At 50.1% G+C, this 22,888-nt stretch overlaps 2 protein-coding genes across 2 annotated transcripts; both read left to right on the forward strand.

Annotated features, from left to right (window-relative positions):
* The first annotated feature begins 6,447 nt into the window (after positions 1-6,447).
* On the forward strand, positions 6,448-10,768 carry LOC147221861 (synaptoporin-like). Its single transcript, XM_086168318.1, has 5 exons — positions 6,448-6,626; positions 7,094-7,218; positions 8,832-9,030; positions 9,104-9,295; positions 9,377-10,768. Exons 1-5 carry the CDS (start codon positions 6,603-6,605, stop codon positions 9,716-9,718), a joined length of 882 nt encoding a protein of 293 aa, XP_086024444.1. The 5' UTR covers positions 6,448-6,602; the 3' UTR covers positions 9,719-10,768.
* Positions 10,769-14,499: 3,731 nt separating this feature from the next.
* LOC147221862 (green-sensitive opsin-like) lies at positions 14,500-16,200 on the forward strand. Its single transcript, XM_086168550.1, has 5 exons — positions 14,500-14,968; positions 15,053-15,221; positions 15,328-15,493; positions 15,583-15,822; positions 15,928-16,200. Exons 1-5 carry the CDS (start codon positions 14,584-14,586, stop codon positions 16,030-16,032), a joined length of 1,065 nt encoding a protein of 354 aa, XP_086024676.1. The 5' UTR covers positions 14,500-14,583; the 3' UTR covers positions 16,033-16,200.
* The last annotated feature ends 6,688 nt before the right edge of the window (positions 16,201-22,888 follow it).

Below are 22,888 nucleotides of genomic sequence, written 5' to 3' on the forward strand. Positions count from 1 at the left end.
CTGCAGAGATGCAAGAGCTGAGGGGGCAGAGCTTATTCCCCAGTGGAACCCCACCCTGGAGGAGAAGGTCCAGCTTGCCCCCCCACCACCACCACCACCACTGTGAGTCAGAAGCTCCGCTGAGGTTCCACCTGGAACCACATCTGCTCCCTCACTTCAGCGGGTAATGAGGTGCGGGATTATCATCTGGGATCATCTCACCTCCTTCACACCCCCACCCACCCCGAAGGAGTGTGTGGAAGTTCACCGTCACGTGTGTGCACCATCACACACGTGATGGTGAAGTCGGCGAGCTTCTGGGAGACGGGAGGAGAGGTGGCGGCTTGGAGGTGGACAAAGTAATGGAGGCGAGTGTTAGCTGTAGTGGACCTTCTGGGGTTCCCGTAGTCCACGTGGGGGTTCTTGATGGTCCATCTGGGGCTCCTGCAGTCCACTGGAAGTACCTGCGGTGCACCTGGGCTTTCCGGTGGGCCATCTTGGGGTTTTCTGTGGTCCGCTTTGCAGTTCCTGATGGTCCCCCTTGGGGTTCCTAATGGTCCGCCTGGGGCGATCTTGCTGTCCATCTGAGGGTGCCTATGGCCCACCTGGTGTTCTTAATTGTTCGCCTCGAGTTGCTGCAGTCCACTTGGGGGCTCCTGTGGTCCACCTTGGGGTTCTTGATGGTCCACTTGGGTGTTCCTATGCAGTTCCTTATGCCCCCCCCCCCAGGGTTCCTGTGGTCCACCTGGGGTTCCTGATGGTCCCCCTTGGGGTTCAACCAGGTAGTTCTTGCTGAGGGTGCCTGAGGCCACCTGAGGGTGCCTGTGGCTGACTGGGATTCTCGATGGTCCACCCGAGGGTTCCTGCAATCTACCAGGGGGACCTAGTGGTTCCTGTGCTCCATCAGGGGGTTCCTGTGGTCCAACTTGCAGTTCCTGTGGTTCACAAGGGGTTCCTGTCGTCCACCTTGGGCATCTTGTTGGCTACCTGGGGTTCTTATGGTCCAACTTGCAGTTTCTGATGGTCCACCTGAGGGCTCCTGCAGTCTACCAGGAATACCTGCGGTCCACCTAGCGACTCCTGTCGTCCATCAGGGGGTTCCTGATGGTCCAACCAGCAGTTCCTGATGGTCCACATGAGGGTTCCTGCGGTCCACCTGGGGTTTCTGTGGTTCACCTTGTTGTTCCTGTGGTCCACAAGGGGTTCCTGTGATCCACCTCAGGGATCTTGTTGGCTACCTGGGGTCCTTATGGTCCAACTTGCAGTTCCTGATGGTCCACGTTGGATTCCTGCCGTCCACCTGAGGGTTCCCATGGCCCAACTGGGGTTCTTGATGGTCCCACCAGGGTTCCTGATGGTCCATCTGGGTCCTCACCTTGGTTTCCTGTAGAGTCCAAAGAACCAAATCTCTGCCCCTCAATGACGAAGAGCGTTGAGGAGAGACTTGACGCCCTTGGACTTCCTGTGCCCCCCCTCCCCCTTGGACCCCCCTGGCCAAACCTTTTAAACATAAATAATTAACTGATGTTCTCCTCCACTTCAGACAGAGTGTGTACACATTAAATGTTGATGTTCTTCAGGGTGGAGCGGCACAAAGACCCGCCTGGAGGAGATGAATTAAAGATAGCCGTTCGGGGCGGATCAGGAGCAGCTTGATGTTCTGGGAGGCCGTGAAGGTGTGGATCTCCAGGCGGGTGGACCTCCTCCTCCAGAGAGGCCTCGTCCCAAGGCTGGCGGAGCCCAAATAATCAGATCAAATAAAAACGAGATCAAATTACACCATATCGAATTAAATTTGATCAAATCAGATGCGACGGGGAAGCGGATCCTGCGGCGTCTTGATTTAATCAGGTGGAATAAAAGAAAACAGGAAAATGTTCTTAGCGTTGGGAGGAACAAACAGCCGGACAGGAAGTCAAGTTAGACACAACGCGAACACACAGGACTCTTTCAAAGTAAAACAGGAAGTCCCTCCGGGGGAAGGAAGTTACAACCGGCGTTGAGATTGTGTGAGAAAGCGAAAGCGGCGGATCGAGGCCCGGCGGAGCCCGTGACCTCGATTTGACCCCCGAGGCCTCGGACTCATCGCTGGCGGAAGCGTCGTCGTCGTCGCCTGGAGCTTTTATTTTGAAAGGATCGAACCAGAGCGTAAATAGCGGGAGCTTTACTTTCCAGGAACTGAAAACGCAGCAGGGTCTTCAATTCCACCTTCATCCTTTTGCTTTAACCTGCAAATCCTTCCTGACGACGAGCTTCCTGTTCCCTCCGCCTGGACCGCACACACACACACACACACACACACACACACACACACACACACACACACATACGTCACCGTCACACCCGAGGGAGCTTCCTGTTCTGTTTTGAGGGACTTATAGAGGAGCAGAGGTTTGTAACCCAAATAGCTCCTTCCAGAGATATACTTAGAACACACACACACACACACACACACACACACACTCTGCAGGTCTTTGAAATATTGAAGTGCTGGGAGTGTCCTGAAAGCGTGATTGATGGAATTGGGTCGTCGTCGGCCGGCGCCATGACGCCTCAGCCCGTCACCAGGAAGGTGTTTACTTTGGGATCTTCTGCGTCGTCCTTCTTCTCGGGGAGGGTTCAACCTTGGTGACCTTCCCGGGGTACATCTGCCGGTGTGACGTTCAAACCTCTGGTCTCCTGGATAATCCGGGATGGAGACACGTGAGAGGCGACGGGAGAAGGTCGGCCTCGGAGAAGGAGGAACCACACGTGTCCTCCTCATCCAGGGGGGAGGAGGTTCTCCTGGATCAGAAGATGGACGAGGAGGAGGAGGAGGAGGAGAACGAGTGGCCTGGTGCTGCCCCCTTCTGGACAAGATCTTCTGGACCAGCATTCTGTAGATCCCTTTGGTGTGTGTGGAAACAATATTCCCCACACACACACACACACACACACTTCCTCACATCTTAGTAAACAAAGCTGAATCACCTGCTCAGTTCAGAGTCTTCAGCGCCCCCTAGTGGAGAAACTGGAACATCTACCCCTGCTCTACTTCTGAGTGTGTGTGTGTGTGTGTGTGTTCTGTTGGTGGATACAATGCACCATATAAGTGTGTAAACCCTTGGGAGGCCATGTTGATCAATGGTTACTCTACTGTTTTTACTAGCAGACGGAGAAGTTGCGCTTCGTGCCGCTTTCATCGCGACGGCGTGCAGACATAAAAACCCTGGCGGAGGACGCCGGAACGCCGCCATGTTTTCCGAGATCACAACAAATCTCTCTGGTTTCTGTCCCTCCCGCCTGCCAGGGGCGCCGTCTTTCTGTGATCTGTCACTTTGGCACCGGGAAAAACAAACACACACATATACCGCTTCTTCTGACTCACACTGGAACACACACACACACATTTCGACACATTCGTGGATTTCAGTGTTTGAATGGTTGTGTTTGAGTTTGTCCGGGTGAATATGTGAAACCTCGGTTAAATCCTGAACACAGATTAAACCTGGTTCTCCATCTCTATATATCTACATATGTAAGCATACAAGTATGTGTCCTTGTGAGCCAAGGAGCTCTTTTCTTGGGGGCTTTGTGCCCCGGGTAGGGTCACCTGGGGCACCGGGCCACAGCTGAGAGTCCAGACAAAGTGCAACCCTGGCGCCAGGCCCAGGGATGAGGCTCGATGGCAGGCGCCTGGTGTCCGGGCCTGTATCCATGGGGCAGATGGGGCGCACCCTGAAAGGATAATATGGGTCCCCCGTCCTGTGGGCTGACCAACCGTGGGAGAGGCCAAGGGGGGTTGAGCTGGGTGGTGGTGAAGTTGGGGATCATGGCTGTCCAATCATTAGCTGCAGACGCTGGCTCAAGGGACCTGGACTGTCACCTCTTTGGAGGAGAGGGAACCTGAGCAGGTGTGTGGCCCAAGATGTTCTGGCTATGTAAAATCAAATCACCACGATGTGCAGCTTGGGTTCGGGAATCAGTCTCCTCAAGAGGGGTTGGACTCTTTTCTTCTCTGGAGTTTCCCCCAGTGATAGGGGGCGAGCAGATGTGGGCATACTTATGGCCCCCCCCTCGACTCATTGCCTGTATATTTGGGTTTAACCTGGTGGTTGGGAAGGTAACCACTCTCTACCCAAAGGTTTCAACTCTTGTTTATGCCTATGCACCCAATGGCAGTGCTGACTACTCGCCCCTTTTGGAGTCCTCAGTTTTGAGGTTGTGTTATCGGACTCGCAGTCGCAGATCCTGTGCACTCGGGGCAGAGCTGTCGGCTGATCTGCACCTGGTTGGCTCCGATGGTGGGGGGTGGTGGCTGGTCAGGCCTAGCCGACCCAAACGCATTGTGTAGGTCTTTTGGGGATATCTGGCAATGTCCTCCTTTTGGAAAGAGCCTCATTTCTCATCCACGACAACACTTCACCATCAGACAGAAGGAGCAGTGAGTCCAAGAGGGCGATGTTCTGTGGCTCGGTTGCTGAGGCAGCAGACCGGAGCTGTGGCACAAAAGTAGCCAGTGCCTGTGGAGGAGGTAACCCCAAAACCCATTGGTGGACAACGTGCGGCAAAGGATGTCATTGAGCTGAAAGTGTCCTTTCAGGCTTCTCTTGCCTGTGGGGTTTCTGAGGCGGCCGACAGGTACCAGCGGGCCAGGTGTAATGCCGCTTCGGTGGTTGCCAAAGCAAAAACTCGGACATGGGAGGCTACTGATGAGGCACTGGAGAATAACTTCTGGACTGCTTCGAAAAGATTCTGGTCCACCATCAGTCAGTCAGGAGGGGAAAGCAGTGTACCATCAGCACACCTTCCCAGGGGTAGTTCCTAAAGGCTCCGGATGTGTTGTGGGGCTGTCCTGGCTGATATACCTTTGTAACGTTGCATGGACATCAGGGACTGTGTCTCTGGTTTGGTAAACAGGGGAGGTGATGCCACTCCTAAAAAAGAAGGGTAGGAGAGTGGTTCCAGCTACAGAAGTATCACGCTCCCCATCCTCCCTGGAAAGGTCTTTGTGCTGGATAGTTTAATTTCAGATTCAGGAGTAGTGTGGTTTTCTGTCTGGTGGCAGAACAGAGGAATATCTTTGCACTCCCCACAAGGGGTGCATGGGAGTTTGCCTAAATAGTCTACATGTTTTATATGCTTGTTTTGTATCCTCAGAAAGGGCGTTTGACTGTGCCCTGCAGGGAGTCCTGTGGAGGGGTGCTCCAGGAGTGTGGCATACTCTGATACAAACCATTCTGTCCCTGTTTGACCAGTGTCAGAGCAGTCCACATCATGGGCAATAAGTCGTCTCTATTGCCACAGAGTTTTGGACTCCACCAGGTCTGCTGTTAGTCACAGCATCACGTCACGGCATCACGGAATCTGTTCCGAACCTTTAAGGACAGAATTTTTAGTTGTTGTCTTGAGTGGACCCAGTTTGCTGGCCTCAGGGTTGAGTCTCTGCTTTTTGCAGATGATGGTCCTGTTGGCTTCATCCAACCGTGATCTGCAACTCTCACTAGAGCGGGTCGCAGCCAAATGCGAAGCAGCCGGGAGGAAAATTAGTACCTGCGCATCCGAGGCTACGGTCCTGAGTCGGAAACAGCTTGAGTGCGCTCATCTCGTCAGGGATGAGCGAACCCAAGTGAAGGAATTGAAGTATCTCCGGGTTTTGTTCCCCTGTAAAAAAATGGAGCAGGAGATCGACAGTCGGAGCATTGGGATACTTTCCATCGGTCTGTCGCAGTGAAGAAGGAGCTGAGCCAAAAAGAGAAACTCTCAATTTACCAGTCAGTCTATGTTCCCAACCTCAACTGTAGTCACGAGCTGTCGGTAGTGACTAAAAGAACCAGATCACAGATACAAGCGGTTAAAATGCTCAAGGAGGTGGCTCGGGCATCTGGTCTGGATGCCTCCAGGACACCTTCCTGGTGAGGTAACGTCCCACGGGGTGCCATAGGGGAGGCTTCCCGGGAAACACTTGAGACCCTGAGATTCCCCTGGAAGAGCTGGACCAAGTGGCCGGGGATGGGAAGTCTAGGTCTTATCTACTCAGGCTGCTGCTCGCAAGACCACGCCAGGGTTAACCACAGAAGATTGATGGATGGATATATTTCTTGAAACTATGTATTGTAGTTTTGTTTTGGATGTTTCTGTCCCAGTGGCGCCTTGACCTCGGGTCCGAAAAAACATGTGGAGCCCCATCTAAAGTCAACATCTGATAAATTTTGAGTCCCTTCCTCTGGTTCCGTCCAAACTAGGCCTCAAAATCTGGACCTGAACCCAATAAAGAGAAATGAGGTTGCAGAGGCTGGCCAGCAGGAGGTGCTACAGCACCAATAATCCCCTATTGAAGGACCAGAAGGGTTACTCTTTCAGTTGGAGTCTATTTTTATTCCCCCTCCCCAACCACCACCCCTACCTCCGGCCCTCCTGGGGCATCAAACCCTGCCCCCCCTCCAGGGTGCACCACTGTGGGGGGATGAAGCCCCCAACCATGGACAGGCGGAGAGACTCTCAAACTCCTCCTCAGGCTGCGACTGATCCCTCCTCCTCCTCCTCCTCTTGCTGGAAGCACCGCTGATCTTCCAGCATCTACAGCGCCGGCTCCTCATCCTGATGAAGAACGGCAGCAGGCAACTCACCGCTCGGGTTCCTCGATGTGTATGGTCATCTTCGCCCCGGTAAGTGGTTTCTCCGTCTTGTCTCCTACCCTTAGAACACCAAAGTTCATCTGGATTTATTTGGGGGGAAAAAAACAAGGTTGTGGTTGAGGTTCTGCAGGAGGTCCTTGAAGAGAGTCGCCCAAAACGACCCTAACCTTCAGCCGCCGATGTTTTCTACGTGATTCGTCGTCGTTCTGATTTGAAAGGCGACTTCAAGGAAGCATCACAGCTGCTGTTTCATCTGCCGAGCTCCACAGGGCCCAGCTCCACAGGGTCCAGCACCACAGGGTCCAGCACCACAGGTTCACCCTCTACGGGGCAGAACTCCAGTGGACTCGCGGCATCACTTTACCCGTTAGCTTGTGCTTTTCAAAGCCCTGAAGGACCTCAATGTTCAGCCCCTGTAAGGGAGCAGCGGGTCAGGGACTCCCAACCGCCCCCAAACCTACCGCCCTCAGGGCTGATTGATCCTCCTGTATCCTCAGATCTTTGCCGTCTGCGCTTTTGCAACATGTGGGGGCTTCGGCGGGCGTCTCCGGGTTGAAGTGGACTGTGGAAACAGGAGGAGGAGCAACACCAGCATCAGTATCGATTTCGGCTACCCTTTCAGGTAAAGCGCTGGTTCGCACTTTCTCCTTTGGCCCCCCTCCCAAAGATAATGCCCCTAAAAGGGAGATAATTCACTCAGGGTGGCAAAGTCCACTTTCATTACGTGGGGTATTTAAAGCCGTTTACGGCGGACGAAGAACGTGAGCCGGTCTTGTTCTTCTCCGAAGATGGTCGAGTCCGATATTCGAGTCGTTTCTTGGCCTCGTCGTCCCATCTTTAATGGTCGGATCAAACTGTGCCTGAAGGAAATCAGAGCGATCGGTGGGCTGGGGGAGTAACGGCTTCAGGAAGCATTAACCGATAATCAGTCTCAATCATGGAGGCGGAGCTTCAGGCCCGACTCCAGGAGGTAGATCATCTCCGAGGTCCTGCTTCAACCCACGCACTGGAGGCTCCTCCCTGCCGGGGCTGCGAAAACGATCGGGCTTTTGTTGTTCGTTTATTGTTCGTTTCGTTCATTCAATCGTTCGGCCGTTTGTTTGTTCGTTCATTCATTTGTTGATTCGTTTGCGTGTTTGTTGATTCGTTCATTTGGTTCTTTGTTCGCTCTTTCATTTGTTGATTCGTTTGCGTGTTTGTTGATTCGTTCATTTGTTTGTTACTTCATTTCATTTGTTTGTTCGTTTGGGTGTTTGTTGATTCGTTTATTTGGTTCTTTGTTCGTTCTTTCATTTGTTGATTCGTTTGCATGTTTGTTGATTCGTTCATTTGGTTCTTTGTTCGTTCTTTCATTTGTTGATTCGTTTGCGTGTTTGTTGATTCGTTCATTTGTTTGTTACTTCATTTCATTTGTTTGTTCGTTTGGGTGTTTGTTGATTCGTTTATTTGGTTCTTTGTTCGTTCTTTCATTTGTTGATTCGTTTGCGTGTTTGTTGATTCGTTCATTTTTTTGTTCATTCATTCATTCGTTTGTTCGTTCATTTGTTTGTTCCCTCGTTTCTTCCTTCCATTCATTGGTTCATACATTCATTCATTTGTTCAACGTTAAATTTTGTTTGTTTTGTGCATTGATTCTTTAGTTCTTTCTTTTGTTTATTGATTTGTTCACTCGTTCATTCAGTTTTCCAGAATGAACGTTCATTCTAGCAATCTTTCCTTCTATTTGCCCCTTCATTTGTTCATTTCTTGATTTATTGTGCGCAATTATTCATTTGTTTGTCTTTGGTTTCGTTTTTTACATTTGTTCACTCCTTCATTCGTCCTTTCAGTTGTTCAGAATGAACTTCCCTTCCTTCTTTCCAACACTTCGTCATTCATTCATTCATTCGTTCATTTGTTCATCCATTCCTTTGTTCCTTAGTTTCTTCCTTCCTTCCTCTCCTCCTTCCATTCATCGGTTCATTCCTTCACCATTTCATTGTGTTTTCTGCATTGATTCGTTAGTTACTTTAGTCGTTTCCCTGGTTCAATCCGCCGTTCAGAATGAACATTCGTCCGAACATTCCTTCCTTCCATTCGCCCCTTCGTCCGTTCGTTCGTCCGTCGCGTCGTTCATTCCCTCGTTCGCCCTTGTTTCATCCATCCATCCGTACGTTCCTTTCGGCCAATGACGGCCGTCCGCGGGGCGAGGGGGCGGAGCTTATCCCCCAGTGCGCTCCCCTTCCTGCTCCGCAGGCTGCAGCAGGTCCACTTCAAGGCTCCGCTGTGCGAGTCCCGGCGGGACGAGGTGGTCTTCCTCGGGGGCGACTTCTCCTCGCCGTCGCAGTTCTTCGTCTCCGTCGGCGTCTTCGCCTTCCTCTACTCGCTGTTGGCCACCGTCGTCTACGTCTTCTACCAGAACAAGTACCTGAAGAGGAACCGGGGGCCCCTCCTGGTGGGTCCTCCCGAACCGAGTCCGGCGGTCGGGCGTTTGTCGGCGCGCTAACGAACCCCCGCCTCCCCCGCAGGATTTCGTCGTCACGGTGATCTTCTCCGTCCTGTGGTTGGTCAGCAGCTGCTGCTGGGCTAAGGCTCTATCCGACATCAAGCGGGCCACGGACCCGACCCGGGTCCTGCCGCTGGTCTCGGCCTGCTCGGCCTCGGGGAACAAATGCTCCGCCTCCGACGGACCCTTCTGGTCCCGTCTCAACGCCTCCGTGGTGGGTCTGCGGGAACGGGGGGAACATCCCACCACATCCCGCCGCCGACCTCTCAACCTCCCTTGCCGTCCTCCCTTGCAGGCGTTCGGGTTCCTGAACGCCGCCTTGTGGTTCGGGAACATCTGGTTCGTCTTCAAGGAGACGGGCTGGTACAAGACGGGCCAGAGGTACCCCACCAGGAGCTCCTCCGGGAAACGGGGCGGCGAGATGCGGCAGCGGCTCTACAGCGAGCGCAGCTTCGAGCGGCCGGAGGACGGATTCGGGCCGCGGCTCTCCGGGCAGACCAGTTTCAGGGACCCGGGTCGGCGGCCCCCCCTCGGCCAGCCCCAGGTCAGCTTCGGCCTCCCGCTCACGTACCTGGGTCGACCCGGAGACCAGGGGGACCCGATCCAGACGCCCGTCATCCTGGTGGACCAGATGTGAGGCGGCGAACGGTTCCATCACAGCGGAAAAAAAAACCCATAAATTAGTATTTTTACGTCCTATAGAGCAGCGCATCCCCAACACTTTATGAACCAGGTTTCGTTGCAGACGGCGTTTAAATACATTAATATTAGTAAATATTAACGTTTTATTCGGTCAAAATCCAAAGGCCGATTTGAATTGAAGGCTTCGAATTGAAGGCTCATTGGACGGCCAAAGGGATGGTAAATAAAACTGAAATAATGTAAGTTATTTATTCTTTCTTTGCGGCCCGGTTGGGGACCGATACTGTAGATCGTCCAAATTTAAGAATAAGATTGAGAACAACTTTATTTATCTTGAAGGAAATTGTTGTTGTGCTAGAGTTTCAAGTAAAAAATAATAAATCATTTATCGAAATCATTGAACGCCTCGTCAGAGACGCCATCAAACTCCAATGTGAATTATTTCCTTTAGCCAGCCACATTAATTATTTAAGTTTTCTGCTTGAACAAAATGAAAATTATAATATTAATTATAATGTTAAATATTTCAATTTTTGGAGCATTTTATTTCAAATTTAAAATCATCAATGCTCATAAGATTAACACAAAATTAACCTGAAGTGAGAAAAAAAAAGGAGTTCCTTAATTCAATATTGTGATTTGTTTATTGTTATTGTCGGTTTGGAGCCCCTGAAGCCCCGCCCCCCGAAGCCCCGCCCACTAGCCAAACTCCGCCCCCCACGTGAAGCCCCGCCCCTTGTGAAGCTCCTCCCCCGAAAAGAAAAGCATTTTGTGATTCACGATCACAAATATTAATTATTACTAATATAATAATAATAATAATAATAGCTATTTGATCGGTATTGGTGTCGATCGATTCCCTGATAGCGTGATCAATATGCCGTGTGTGTGTGTGTGTGTGTGTGTGTGTGTGTGTTAATATAAGTGCGTTATGTTGGGTTTGAAGTACTCTGTGCACTCTCGCCGTAAAAAAAGTACTGTGAAAAGTAGTCCTGCAGGATCTGATTGTACAATTTAGTGTTTTTTGAAAGCCATTATTATGGGATGTTACTATGGGATTATGGGACATTATTATGGGATGTATTCTCACGCGTTGTCGTGCCGAAGTGAGCGTTTGTCCTCCGTTAAGCAGCAAAGATAATAAAATTTCCTCTCGGCGTCGAATCAAACGGGGCCTCGTTCATCTCGGCATTTCAAAACCACACGTGTGTGTGTGTGTGTGTGTGTGTGTGTGTGTGTGTGTGTGTCACCTGCAGGTGTTCAGAGGGGGTAATTACAGTGCACGTCCTCAGAGCGCTGCAAGGGTCGGGGGGGTTGTCAGCAGGAAATGAGGGGTTACATCACGGGGCGGCCGGCCAATGGGAGGGCAGCGTGGAGGCAGGCTGTGTTTAAACATAATGACCCTGTGTCATGTGACCCCGCCCCTCCAATCAAACGCCACCGTTCCTACCACCTCTCTTAGCAGCCGGTAGACATACACACACACACACACACACACACACACACACACACACACACTTATTGTATCTAGCATTACAGTGCTTCACTGGTTGTACTGAATCCTTGGTAATCACAGTAAATAAGTATCCAGATTACTGCGTTACTGCGTTACTCCTCTGCAAGGCCGCCAGGGGGCAGCAGAGACTCTCTTATAGCAAAGAATAAGAGGAACAAGAATAATAAATAAATGCAAATAAATACATGAAAATAATAAATAAATGAAAATAAAATATAATAAAAATAAATATGATGATAATAATTATTATAAAGATAAAAATGGTGATGACGTTAATAATAATCATCATCATCATTCTGATAAAAAATGTGATATTATGATGATGAAAATGATGATAATAACAATCATAATTATAATAATGATGATGATGATATTAATGATAGTGATGATAAAATTGTGATGATGATGATAATAATGTTGCTAAACATAATGATAATATCATAATCGTTAAAATAATGACGATGATGATAATAATAATAATAATAATAATGATAATATCATAACAGATATAATGATGATGATAATAATAATGATAATGTTGCTAATAATATTAATAATGACAGTAATCATAACAGATCAAATGATGACGATGATGTTGATAATAATAATAATATTCATTATTATCATTATACTAATAATATAATGATAACGATAATAATCATTGCTGTCATAATGATGTTGATAATGATAAAAGTAATAATAATAATAACAATAATAATAATAGTCATGACAGTTATGATCATTATGTTGATAATAATAATAATAATAATAATAACAATAATGATAATAATAATCATCATCATTATAATGATGTTGATTTTGTTAATGATAGTAATAATGATAATGACAGTTATGATGATGTTGTTAATAACAATAACAATAATAATAATAATAATCATCATGACAGTTATGATAATGATGTTGGTTATAATATAACAATGATAATCAATAATAATGATAATAATAATACTAATAATAATAATAATAATAATAATAATAATCCTGCAGTGAAGTGAAAGGGTATAAGTTTTGGATCTGTGTCGTCAGCAGTCGTATCGCTGGCCTCGGCCTGAGGAGCAGCGTTGCACCTCTGAGGAAACATCAACATTTGTTTGAGGACCTCCTGCAGGATCTCCACCGAACCTAAAGGAGGGATGGAGGAGGAAGAGGAGGTTCAAGACGAGACCCTCAAGCCGGCCGTCCAATCAGAGGACGACATAAACCTCCTCCTTCTCAAATCATCTCCTTGTGAAACCCGGAAGATCCGGGAGGTTCGAACAGCCGGGGTGGAACCGAGGCGAGGAGATCCAGCGAAGACGACCTGACGGTGGAGAACATCTCAGACGTTTCCACCAAAACACCCCCCACTTCTGACGGAGGTGACGATCAGCCGTCAGAAGGAGCTTCATCTATTTTTCGTGGTTCAGATTCTCGATGGCACTCGGCTTCCAGATGATTCCTCACCGGTTCCTCACCGGTGACTAACGTTTGCTTTGACGCTTCATCTAATTAGCTTGCGTCCGATCTAAGCAGGCATGGTGTTTGTGTGTGTGTGTGTGTGTGTGTGTGTGTGTGTTGGGGGGGTAAGAGCCTGTAATTGGTTGAGCTGCAGTTCCTGGAGCGACCTTCGGCCTCTTTGCAGGATCCGCAGGATTACATGAAGGGATTATGATATGATGACAGGCCCTTATCTTCTTACGGCAGCCGAGGAGACCGTCTGGATCCGATGGAGAAGATGTCAAAGTCCTTCCGCTCCGGAAGAAGAACGCCGAACCCGACGGACGGGAACGCAGCGGATCGGTTCCCACGCCCGAATCAAGTCCATAACACTGGAGACGACGCGAACATGGTTGGGCGACGTGTCATCACACAGTGATAACAGACAGTGTCGTCAGCAAGTTTAATGTATGATACACCATGATCTGACACACACACACACACACACACACACACACTTGGTTGAAGGTCACCCCTTCCACAGGTTTGAGATCCACCCTTGTTTCAAAGTCCAGTCCGGTTTCTTTTTTTTCTACCGTTGAAAATCAGTCGGATGCGAGATGGAACCTGCTGGGTGCTGAGCTTCTGAACTTCTGAGCCTCTGGGCTTCTGGGCTTCTGAGCTTCTGAGCTTCTGAGCGTCTGGGCTTCTGGGCTTCTGGGCTTCTGCTCGGAAGCTGAAAGTACAGAAACACCAGAAGGAACCAGGAGGTTCCAGATTTCAGTAAAGGGTAGGGTTACCGACCGCTCCGTGTCCTCTTGCTTGTCCACGGGTCCTGAAGGTCTGCCCGGGTCCTCCTGTGGAAGGCGGTTCCCGGGTCCGCCGGCGCACATCCGATGCCTCTTGGGCGGATCCAGAAGTAACCCCGTCGAGATCCACCACGTAGGCTCTGCAGTGCGAAAGGCGGCAGCTGCCGAATCAAAAGACATGGATAAAGGTCATTGGTACTCCGCGCCTTCTCCCCTCGAGGTGGCCCTGAGTCCATCCACCTCTAAATCCCATCAGGCCTCGGTGCACATCCAATTAAACGGGAATGAAAAGCTTCGGTTTGTTGCCCTGGGTGACGTCTGTCGCACCGCGGACGTGAGGAGCTTTACGGTTGATTGCCGTTAATGTGTCAAAACCCGCCGTCCGGTTCGGTTCCTTCGCATCGGGGATCCGCGGCCAATCAGCAAGGAGTCATGACCTTGCGGGCGACTTCGTTGGGAGGGGTTCTGTGTTTCTGTGGAGACGGGTTTGAGGTCGGGGATGGGGGACTTAAATTCTGGAAAGATTGGAATACAGGTCAGCGGCGCTTCCGGAGCTCCCGACCCGCCCGGGCCGGTGCTTTAAGGTCAATGACACATTAGCGACGCCTTCGGCAAGTTGCGCCCTCCGATGCCTTATTGTTCGCAACATCATATCCTGAGCAAGAAGGTCAATCCAATCAGATAAATCGATAATTTTTCGGGACACGTTTGCACCGCCCGCCGTCCCCGCCCGTGGAGAAGCCATCCCGTTGTGCTCTTTCACTTTCTGGGTCTTTACCTTCAAGCATGCGGATTAGGGAGCCAAACCCCCGGTTGTTGAACTTTGTCCCCATTTTTAATTTGGGATAAAGACAACTCCTTCAGATCTCTCGCCGCAGAGGAAAGCACTTGCATGGGTGTTTATCCGGTGTTAAGATTAATTACTCACCTCCTCTGACTTATGCACTACCTCCCAATCCTGTAATCTTGTTCCGCCAATTTGGAGGTCAGTTTAGTCAAGAGGTATAAAAACGCTCCTCTGCCGTCCCCAACCTGTCCACCGCCACTCTTGGATTTCTCCCGGCGAAGGCACTCAGTAGAAGAGCAGCACATCCAGAAATGGCTTGGGACGGAGGAATCGAGCCCAATGGCACAGAGGGGAAGAACTTCTACATCCCCATGTCCAACAGGACAGGGATCGTCAGAAGTCCCTTCGAGTACCCGCAGTACTACCTAGCCGATCCTATCATGTTCAAGCTGCTCGCCGCCTACATGTTCTTCCTGATCTGCACCGGAACCCCCATCAACGGGCTGACGTTGTTGGTCACAGCTCAGAACAAGAAGCTGCGGCAACCTCTCAACTACATCCTGGTCAACCTGGCCGTGGCCGGGCTGATCATGTGCGCCTTCGGCTTCACTATCACCATCACCTCCGCCGTCAACGGTTACTTCATCCTGGGGGCGACCGCCTGCGCCGTCGAGGGCTTCATGGCCACGCTGGGAGGTGAGTCGCCGCGAGCGGACAGTCGCCGGTGACAAAACAAAGACGTTTCCTGCCGGGTTAATACATCGACTCCTCTCTCCGCAGGTGAGGTCGCTCTCTGGTCTCTGGTGGTCCTGGCCGTGGAGAGGTACATCGTGGTCTGCAAACCCATGGGCAGCTTCAAGTTCACAGGGACGCACGCAGCCGCCGGCGTCTTTTTCACATGGGTCATGGCTTTCGCTTGCGCCGGGCCCCCCCTCTTCGGATGGTCCAGGTAGGCTCTCGTGCTCGGTAGACTCCCGGCCTGGGGTCGGATGGGGACGAATTGCGGAAAGAAGGGATTAGGTGACGGATCCGGTGTATTTACGTCCCCCCTTTAGGTACCTCCCGGAGGGCATGCAGTGCTCCTGCGGTCCTGACTACTACACCCTGGCTCCAGGCTTCAACAACGAATCATACGTCATGTACATGTTCGTCGTCCACTTCTTCATCCCCGTCTTCCTGATCTTTTTCACCTACGGCAGCCTGGTGCTGACAGTCAAAGCGGTGGGTTGAGTTCTACTTTGTGTCGAGTTGCCGCCGCCGCCGCCGCCGCCGCCACCGGTGCTGATGGTTTCTCTTTGTCCGTCCGCCAGGCTGCAGCCCAACAGCAGGAGTCGGAGTCCACCCAGAAGGCCGAGAAGGAGGTGACACGCATGTGCATCTTGATGGTCTTCGGCTTCCTGGTGGCCTGGGTTCCCTACGCCTCCTTCGCCGGCTGGATCTTCATGAACAAGGGATCCGCCTTCACCGCCCTGACCGCCGCCATCCCCGCCTTCTTCGCCAAGAGTTCTGCCCTGTACAACCCCGTCATCTACGTGCTGATGAACAAACAGGTACGCCCGTCTCCGAGCCGTATCCCTTTGCCCGTTTGCCGGTTCCCGGCCACCGGGATCCAGCAGGACCCGATGTTTCAATGTCATTCTCACTCCTCGTTCCAGTTCCGTAACTGCATGCTGAGCACCATCGGCATGGGCGGCATGGTGGAGGACGAGTCCTCGGTATCAACCAGCAAGACAGAAGTCTCCTCTGTATCACAAGGATAATTACATCCTCCTCCCTGATGTCTTACTGATTCTTAAACGGAGATCTACAAACGGAGACAAGTCAGCCATCTTTTCTGCAGCAAATGGACATGAATTAACAGCGTCATTGAGAAGCAAAAAACAAAAAAAAAAAAAAAAAAGAAAGGAAAAAAAAAACAAAAAACATGACAATGCAAAACCATCGAGACCCGACCCAGAAAGCGACGGCCACGACGGATGCCTGCGACGGACGCGTCCCCCGTCTCCTGAGCATGATTTTATATCCCCGGACGTTTTCCCTTCCGGTGTCTCCGGGATCCCCGGCGCTCCTCGACGAGAACAGGCAAAAGCCCGCCTGTTTTCCGGAGGACGCCGGAAAACCTCGACCCCCTTCAGTCCCGCGGAAGCCTGCGAACGCAAGCTCGTGTCGCCGTCAGTTCTTTGACTCATTCGCTAAACACTGAATCTGCGCGCAGCATTTTCTAAACAGGTCTTTTGTTTTTCTTTATCAGCGGGAACATATTTTATACTGAATTTTTGCAATGAGACAATACATACAACTACAAATGTCTATTTTTGTCACTTGCAGAGGTGGTCGTCATGAACTGTAAACATTGTATATATTTATTTTAGCATAGATAAATAAATGCATGCATGAAACTGTGCGGTGTCACTCCCTTCTTTCCCTTCTTACGCCGAGTCCCCTCGCCGTCCACAAGGGGCGGCGGCGCGCACCGGCGCTAACTTGACTCGCCGTAACCTTAACCTCACGGTTGGAGTCGGCTGGATTAAATCCAGTTAGCGAGGGATAGCGAGGGGGTGGGGGCTGCTTGTCGGCTCCAGATAGCAATAAGGGGTTCAGGGGTACAGGTGAAGAAGAGACGTGAAGATAAACAAGAGACGGGATGGGAAACAAGTCACCTGCTCCGCATCGGAGCCATTTTGTACTGTAAATAAAAGACAGCATCTTATGTGATCCGCTAACAGACCCTCGGGGCTCAGGAGCCAATCCCAGCTTACTTTACACAAGAGGCGGGACCGAGGCCCGGACAGATTAGCCGTCAATCACAGGGTCACATGGGGACCTCCAGGCATTCACTCTCTCGGTCACACCTCAGGACAGATTGGTGTCTTAAAGTAACCCTTTAAGAGAATGGCGGAATGTGAGAATAGCTCCCACATGGTTTTGCTTGCAAGGGGTCATACAGAGCACTAACTACAGCACAATGCAAGACTGGCCTCCCAGTTTGCAAGTTGTATGCTCTACATCCTTGCAAGTGCTTCTGTCTTTGCAAGTCTCACTCGTGGGTATGCAGCTTTTGCTGTTGTACCTGCCAGAATTTGCAGCAAATTCTTCAGACAGTGATGTTCACCCATAGAAAGCACAGGTGAAGCTCCCCAAACAATAAGTTTGAACCTTTTCCAGCTCCCTCTTTGGCCAGCAACATGTCCAAGGCCATTCTGTTTGCCAAGCCTTGATCGAGGTGTTCAGTAATTCCCCTCCTCGCATAGAATCGCTGTTGTTTACAGTATCGATCGTTTATCCAGTGCACGTTTGTATTTGTTGTCGCCCATCAGAAAAGCATCTATTGGATCCTTCCTGAGATTTGGTTCCTGGTTCAATGGTACTGATGTATGCTCTGTTGTCAGAGTGGTGTTGACAGCTTGTTGAAAATGTAGTGTTGAGATCAACGAATGAGGCCCTCTACAGGGAATAGCAGAAAGTGCATGAGGAGCTGCACCAGAGCACGGCTTCCTGTCTAATCAGAAGGCAGGTGTGCATGGAGTTTTTGTTCACTGCACAACCACCATAGATCAGTGGAAGCAGTTGTAGTCTCGAGACAATCTGAATTTTCTCACCGCTTGTACCCGGGCAAGGGGATTTCCTGCAGTGACGGTTATTTGGTGACTTTAGAACAAGCGCCCGTTTGACCTACCGATCCATTCCTCTAATGCCTGACAACCTACAGGGGTGCTGGAGTCTGGGTCCGTCCACCCCTGAACCAACTTCCAGGAGAACATGGCAGTTCCGTAAGTAGTGATTCTTTTGTAAGAGTCGGAAGTTGAAATTGTCCAGGTTTGAGATGACCCTTCATGTGACTGTCCAGGGTACCCTTTCTGTCTATAGTTTCAGTTCATCCTGACAATTCTTTCCCGATGAGTGGATCCAAAAGGGTCTCTCAGCTATATTTACTGGACTGCAAAGTAGTTGTAGTTGAGAGTGTACCCAGACAGCACAGGATGGTGGTTTGTTGGATGACTCTGGTGACAAGTAGGATCAAGAGGACAAAGTGGTGGAAGCTGAAAAGGGAGGAGTGTTGCATGGTTTTCAGGGAGGAGTTGAGAAAGGGTCTGGGTGGTCAGGGAGAGCTTCTAGATGATTGGACAACTACAGCTAGTGTTATAAGGGAGACAGGTAGAAGAGTACTTGGTGTGTCATCTGGAAGGAAAGTAGATAAGGAGACTTGGTGGTGGAATGAGGAAGTGCAGGAGTGTATACAGAGAAAGCGGTTGGCAGAGAAGAAGTTGAAACTGTCCAGGTTTGAGATGACCCTTCATGTGACTGTCCAGGGTCCCCTTTGTGTCTGTAGTTCCAGTTCATCCTGACAATTCTTTCCCGATGAGTGGATCCAAAAGGGTCTCTCAGCTATATTTACTGTGGTGCGGGTGGCTTGTAGTACCTGGTGTTGGCCCTCCCATCTTGGACTACACCAGTTTGGATGATCTTAACAAACACCCGATCTCCAGGTTTAACTCCTGCGTCCTCTGGTGGCCCTACTTCATCTTGAACAAGGTTAACAGGGACAAACCCGACTGCAACGGGTCTGCAGACATTGAGGCTGACGGCTTTTTGGGGACATGGATTATGGTGGACGACTTCAGGCGTAGAGGGTCGATAGCTTGTGACAGTGACAGGTTTAAGATTGAAGTGAAGACACCAATGAGCTCCTCGTCTGTTCATGCTTGCAAGTCTTGCAAGTACCCCCCAGTTGCTGGGCCAGTTGCTTTCCTGGGGTTCGCTGTCCTCAGCACCTTGACTCATCGCATGTTCCTGGACTGACAGTGTCTCGTTTTGAGGAAGTGGTGTGCATGTGTTTGCTGGTGGGTCTGTTTGTGGACCTGTTGAGGGTCTGAGAGCCTTAAAGTGGGTGAAGAAACAGTTGAGATCCTTTGCTAGCATGCCATCGGTCCTTACAGTTGTTTGCTTGTTGCTTGTGTAGTTGGTGATGTGGTTGATACCCCACCATATCTTCTTTGGGTCCTTGTCTGTAAAGGGGTCCTGCTAAGATCCTTTTGTATGCCAATTCGGCAAGGTTCGGTTCCAGGCCCTCCTCTCCCTGTACACAGCATCGCTTGGTTCTGTCATTCGCTCCCATGGCTTCTCCTACCACTGCTATGCTGATGACCCACAGCAGATCCTGTCCTTCCCTCCGTCAGACACACAGGTGGAAACCCGAATCCCAGCTTGCCTGTCCGACATCTCAAAATGGATGGCAACTAACCATCTGAAGCTCAACCTAGACAAGACTGAGCTGCTCTTTCTCCAAGGGAAAGGTTGTCCGCATAGAAACCTGGCCGTCACCATCGACAACACTGTGGTAAGACCGACCACAACTGCGAGAAACCTGGGTGTGGTCCTAGACAACCAACTGTCGTTCTCAGCAAACGTCGCAGAAGTCGCACGTTCCTGCAGATTCCTCCTTCACAACGTCAGGAAGATCCACAGATTCCTCACGGAGGATACGTTGCAGATACTCATCCAGGCACTAGTCATCTCTCATTTGGACTGCTGCAACTCCCTCCTTGCCGGTTGCCCAGCGCTGAACTTCAGGCCTCTTGAGCTACTTCAGAAAGTAACGGCTCACCTGGTGTTCAACCGTCCCAAATTCTCCCACACACTCCCCTTCTTATGTCCCTTCACTGGCTCCTGGTAGCCTCCTGCATCAAGTCCAAGATCCTGGTCCTCGTCTACCAGGCGGTGAATGGTACAGCCCCATCTTATCCTCAGGATGTGGTCAGGCCACATGTCCCTACCCGTCCACTCCGCCACCCGTCCACCCCATCACTCCGAGCCCCCGACTGCCAATCGAACCGGCCTCGGCTCTTCTCGGTCTCGGCTCCTCAGTGGTGGTACGAACTCCCAGAAAAGATGGGCAGCGGGGTCGCTGCCTATCTTCTGCCGTGAGCTGAAAACGTATCTCTTCACCAAGCACTACCCTACTAATAGCACCAAAAAAAAAACAACAAAGAAATTATTGTATGTATGCATTTGGTTTTGAGATGGTTATTTGGCAGAGTGGTGACTTCTGAATAACAACTACCGGTACTTTGGATCTTCGGTTACTGAATTGCATTATTTATAAGTCGCTTTGGATAAAAGCGTCTTACATTAAATGACTGTAATGTAATCTTTAATCCGTCTTCTCAGTTGGGACCTGGCCAAGCTGCGCAGAGTCTTGTTCTCCCATCTGAAGGTGAAGTCATGGTTTTTGAGAAGGATCCAGACTTCACTGATCATCCATGTTTTTGCTTTGGAAAGACCCTGATCTGTTTTTTTTTACAGTCTCAGAGTTTGTATTCCAGTATCGTGTCTGTATATTCCTGAAGTTTTGTGGTGGCAGAATATGTACTCCCGTGTCCGGAAAGAACTGTCCCGTAGCTAAGAAAGAGCTCCTTCGTTCCAGGTTTGTATTGTCTTTGTTTGAGTTGTTGATGTCCTGCAGAGGGTAGTGTAGGTGGGCTTGAGGTTCAGGCAGGGCTGTTCAGACCGAGCGAGGGTCGCCTCGGTAAGCATTACATTACATTACAGTCATTTGGCAGACGCTTTTATCCAAAGTGACTCACAAAAAGTGCCGTTCAGTCACCAAAGATCTGAAGTACCAGTAGTCGGAAACCAGAAGTGAACACTCAACCAAATAGCCATTTCAGAACCATATACATACATTCATTTCATGTTTTTTTTTTGTTTGTTTTGTTTTTCTGGGGGCCAGTTGGGGGCTAAGTGCGATTAGTGGGGTAGCTCTTGGTGAAGAGGTATGTTTTCAGCTCACGGCGAAAGATGGGCAGCGACCCCGCTGTTCTGACCGAGGAGCCGAGACCGGTTTGATCAACAGGTGGGGGCTCTAAGTGATGGGGTGGACTGTCGCCCGGAGGTGGCAGATCGGAGGGGACGGGTAGGGACATGTGGCTTGACCATATCCTGGAGATAAGACAGGGCCGTCCCATTCAGCGCCCGGTAGGCGAGCACCAGGGTCTTGAACTTACCAAGAGCCGGTGAAGGGACACAAGAAGGGTAGTTGTGTTGGAGAATTTGGGACGGTTGAACACCAGGTGAGCCGTTGCTTTCTGAAGAAGCTCAAGAGGCCTGAAGGTCAGCGCTGGGCAACCGGCAAGGAGGGAGTTGCGGTAGTCTGGACCAGAGATGACGAGTGCCTGGATGAGTATCTGCGCTGTATCCTCCGTGAGGAATCTGCAGGAATGTGCTGAGAATGACAGTTGGAAGTGGATGAAGCCCTGCCTCTGTGATTACAATAACCTTGCAGTTCCGCAAGAAGCTGTTGAAAGCAATGTTTCATTCCCATCCATCCATTTTGGGGGGGATCAATCTGGTGGTGGTCATGAGTTTCCTCAGTCTAGCCTGTAGACTTGAGCGGCATCCCCATTTCTTGCCCCCTCGTTTTCTTGGATTCGCTTGTTGTTTCCACTCCATGTCTCTTTTTATGGTCCTTTAGGGTCATTTAATAACTAATTTCAAATAATCTTCATTAGGAGGGTTTCCAGAGAACTCGTTATTTTTCCATCTCCTTAGATGTTTTACATTATTAGGATCCCTACAATGCATGTACTTTGCATCTCCATCCAATTCTCATGGGCCACTTATTTCTCTTAAAAATATGTATCCAGATGGACGTATGAGCAAATCTTTACTTTTCAGTGTCATCGCTGACAAATTATCCATTTTTCTCAATTGATACATTCATCCATTCCCCACCCCGATTGTTCTCACCTACCCTCTTCACGTCGATTCTCCCATCCTCGGTCATTTTCTCTCAGTCGTCCCGTCGCTCCTGGCCTCTTTTTACAAGCGATTCAGCAATTTGATCCGACTGGGTCGCCTGGCCCCCCCGAGTCTTTCAACTTCCGATCCTGGATCCAGGAGAGGGGTTGATCGAAGGGCCGAGATGTTGGGAGACAAATTCCTGTTTGTGAGATAAGAAACCAGAGTTTTCCATGTGAGGGGTCACAATGATAAACTGGCTTCCTGGAGCCACTTTATCGATTGTATGCTATAAATCCACACCTTTCCATGCCGGTATGTTTCCAACATGGCATGCTTCTGTCTGTGCAACATTCTAAAACCTTTTGTTTTTGTTGTTTAACCACTTGCAGTGGCCTTTGGAGGGTTCAAGGCAGGTGTTCAAGTTACCCTACGAGTCCTGGTGGCACTGCTTCTTTTCTGCTTCCCTAGGCTACGTATACGCAACATTCCCCAGATGTTCTGGAGAGCATTGGCTCCACCTTTTGGCCTGTTGTCAGTGCCGGTGATGCTGAAGCTTACTGTGGCTGCCAGGAACAGTTAGCGGCTAACAGGATAAAGAGCTAACAAGCGAACATTGTAACTAGCCACTAATAGTGACCCCTCCAGGGAAGCGAAAGTAACCAGAGTTTGTGTGTGAGTACAGGGGTCATACATACCAACATGACCTTCAACCATGGTTATGCTTCACCAACTTGGCACCATTCCTGGTTGCGTGGCTACGGCTTATGGCGATTTCTCCCCAGCCTGGAGGAAAAAAGAAAATCCCATCATTCATTCATTAATTCCGCCTTGGAGCTTACCTCAGGTCTTGTTCCCTTCTGTAGTTTCACCTCCTTG

The sequence above is a fragment of the Fistularia commersonii genome, chromosome 21 (assembly GCF_037954325.1).
Source record: "Fistularia commersonii isolate RoL2024-O1a breed Wild chromosome 21, RoL_Fcom_v1.0, whole genome shotgun sequence".
In the NCBI taxonomy this organism is placed as follows: Eukaryota; Metazoa; Chordata; class Actinopteri; order Syngnathiformes; family Fistulariidae; genus Fistularia; species Fistularia commersonii.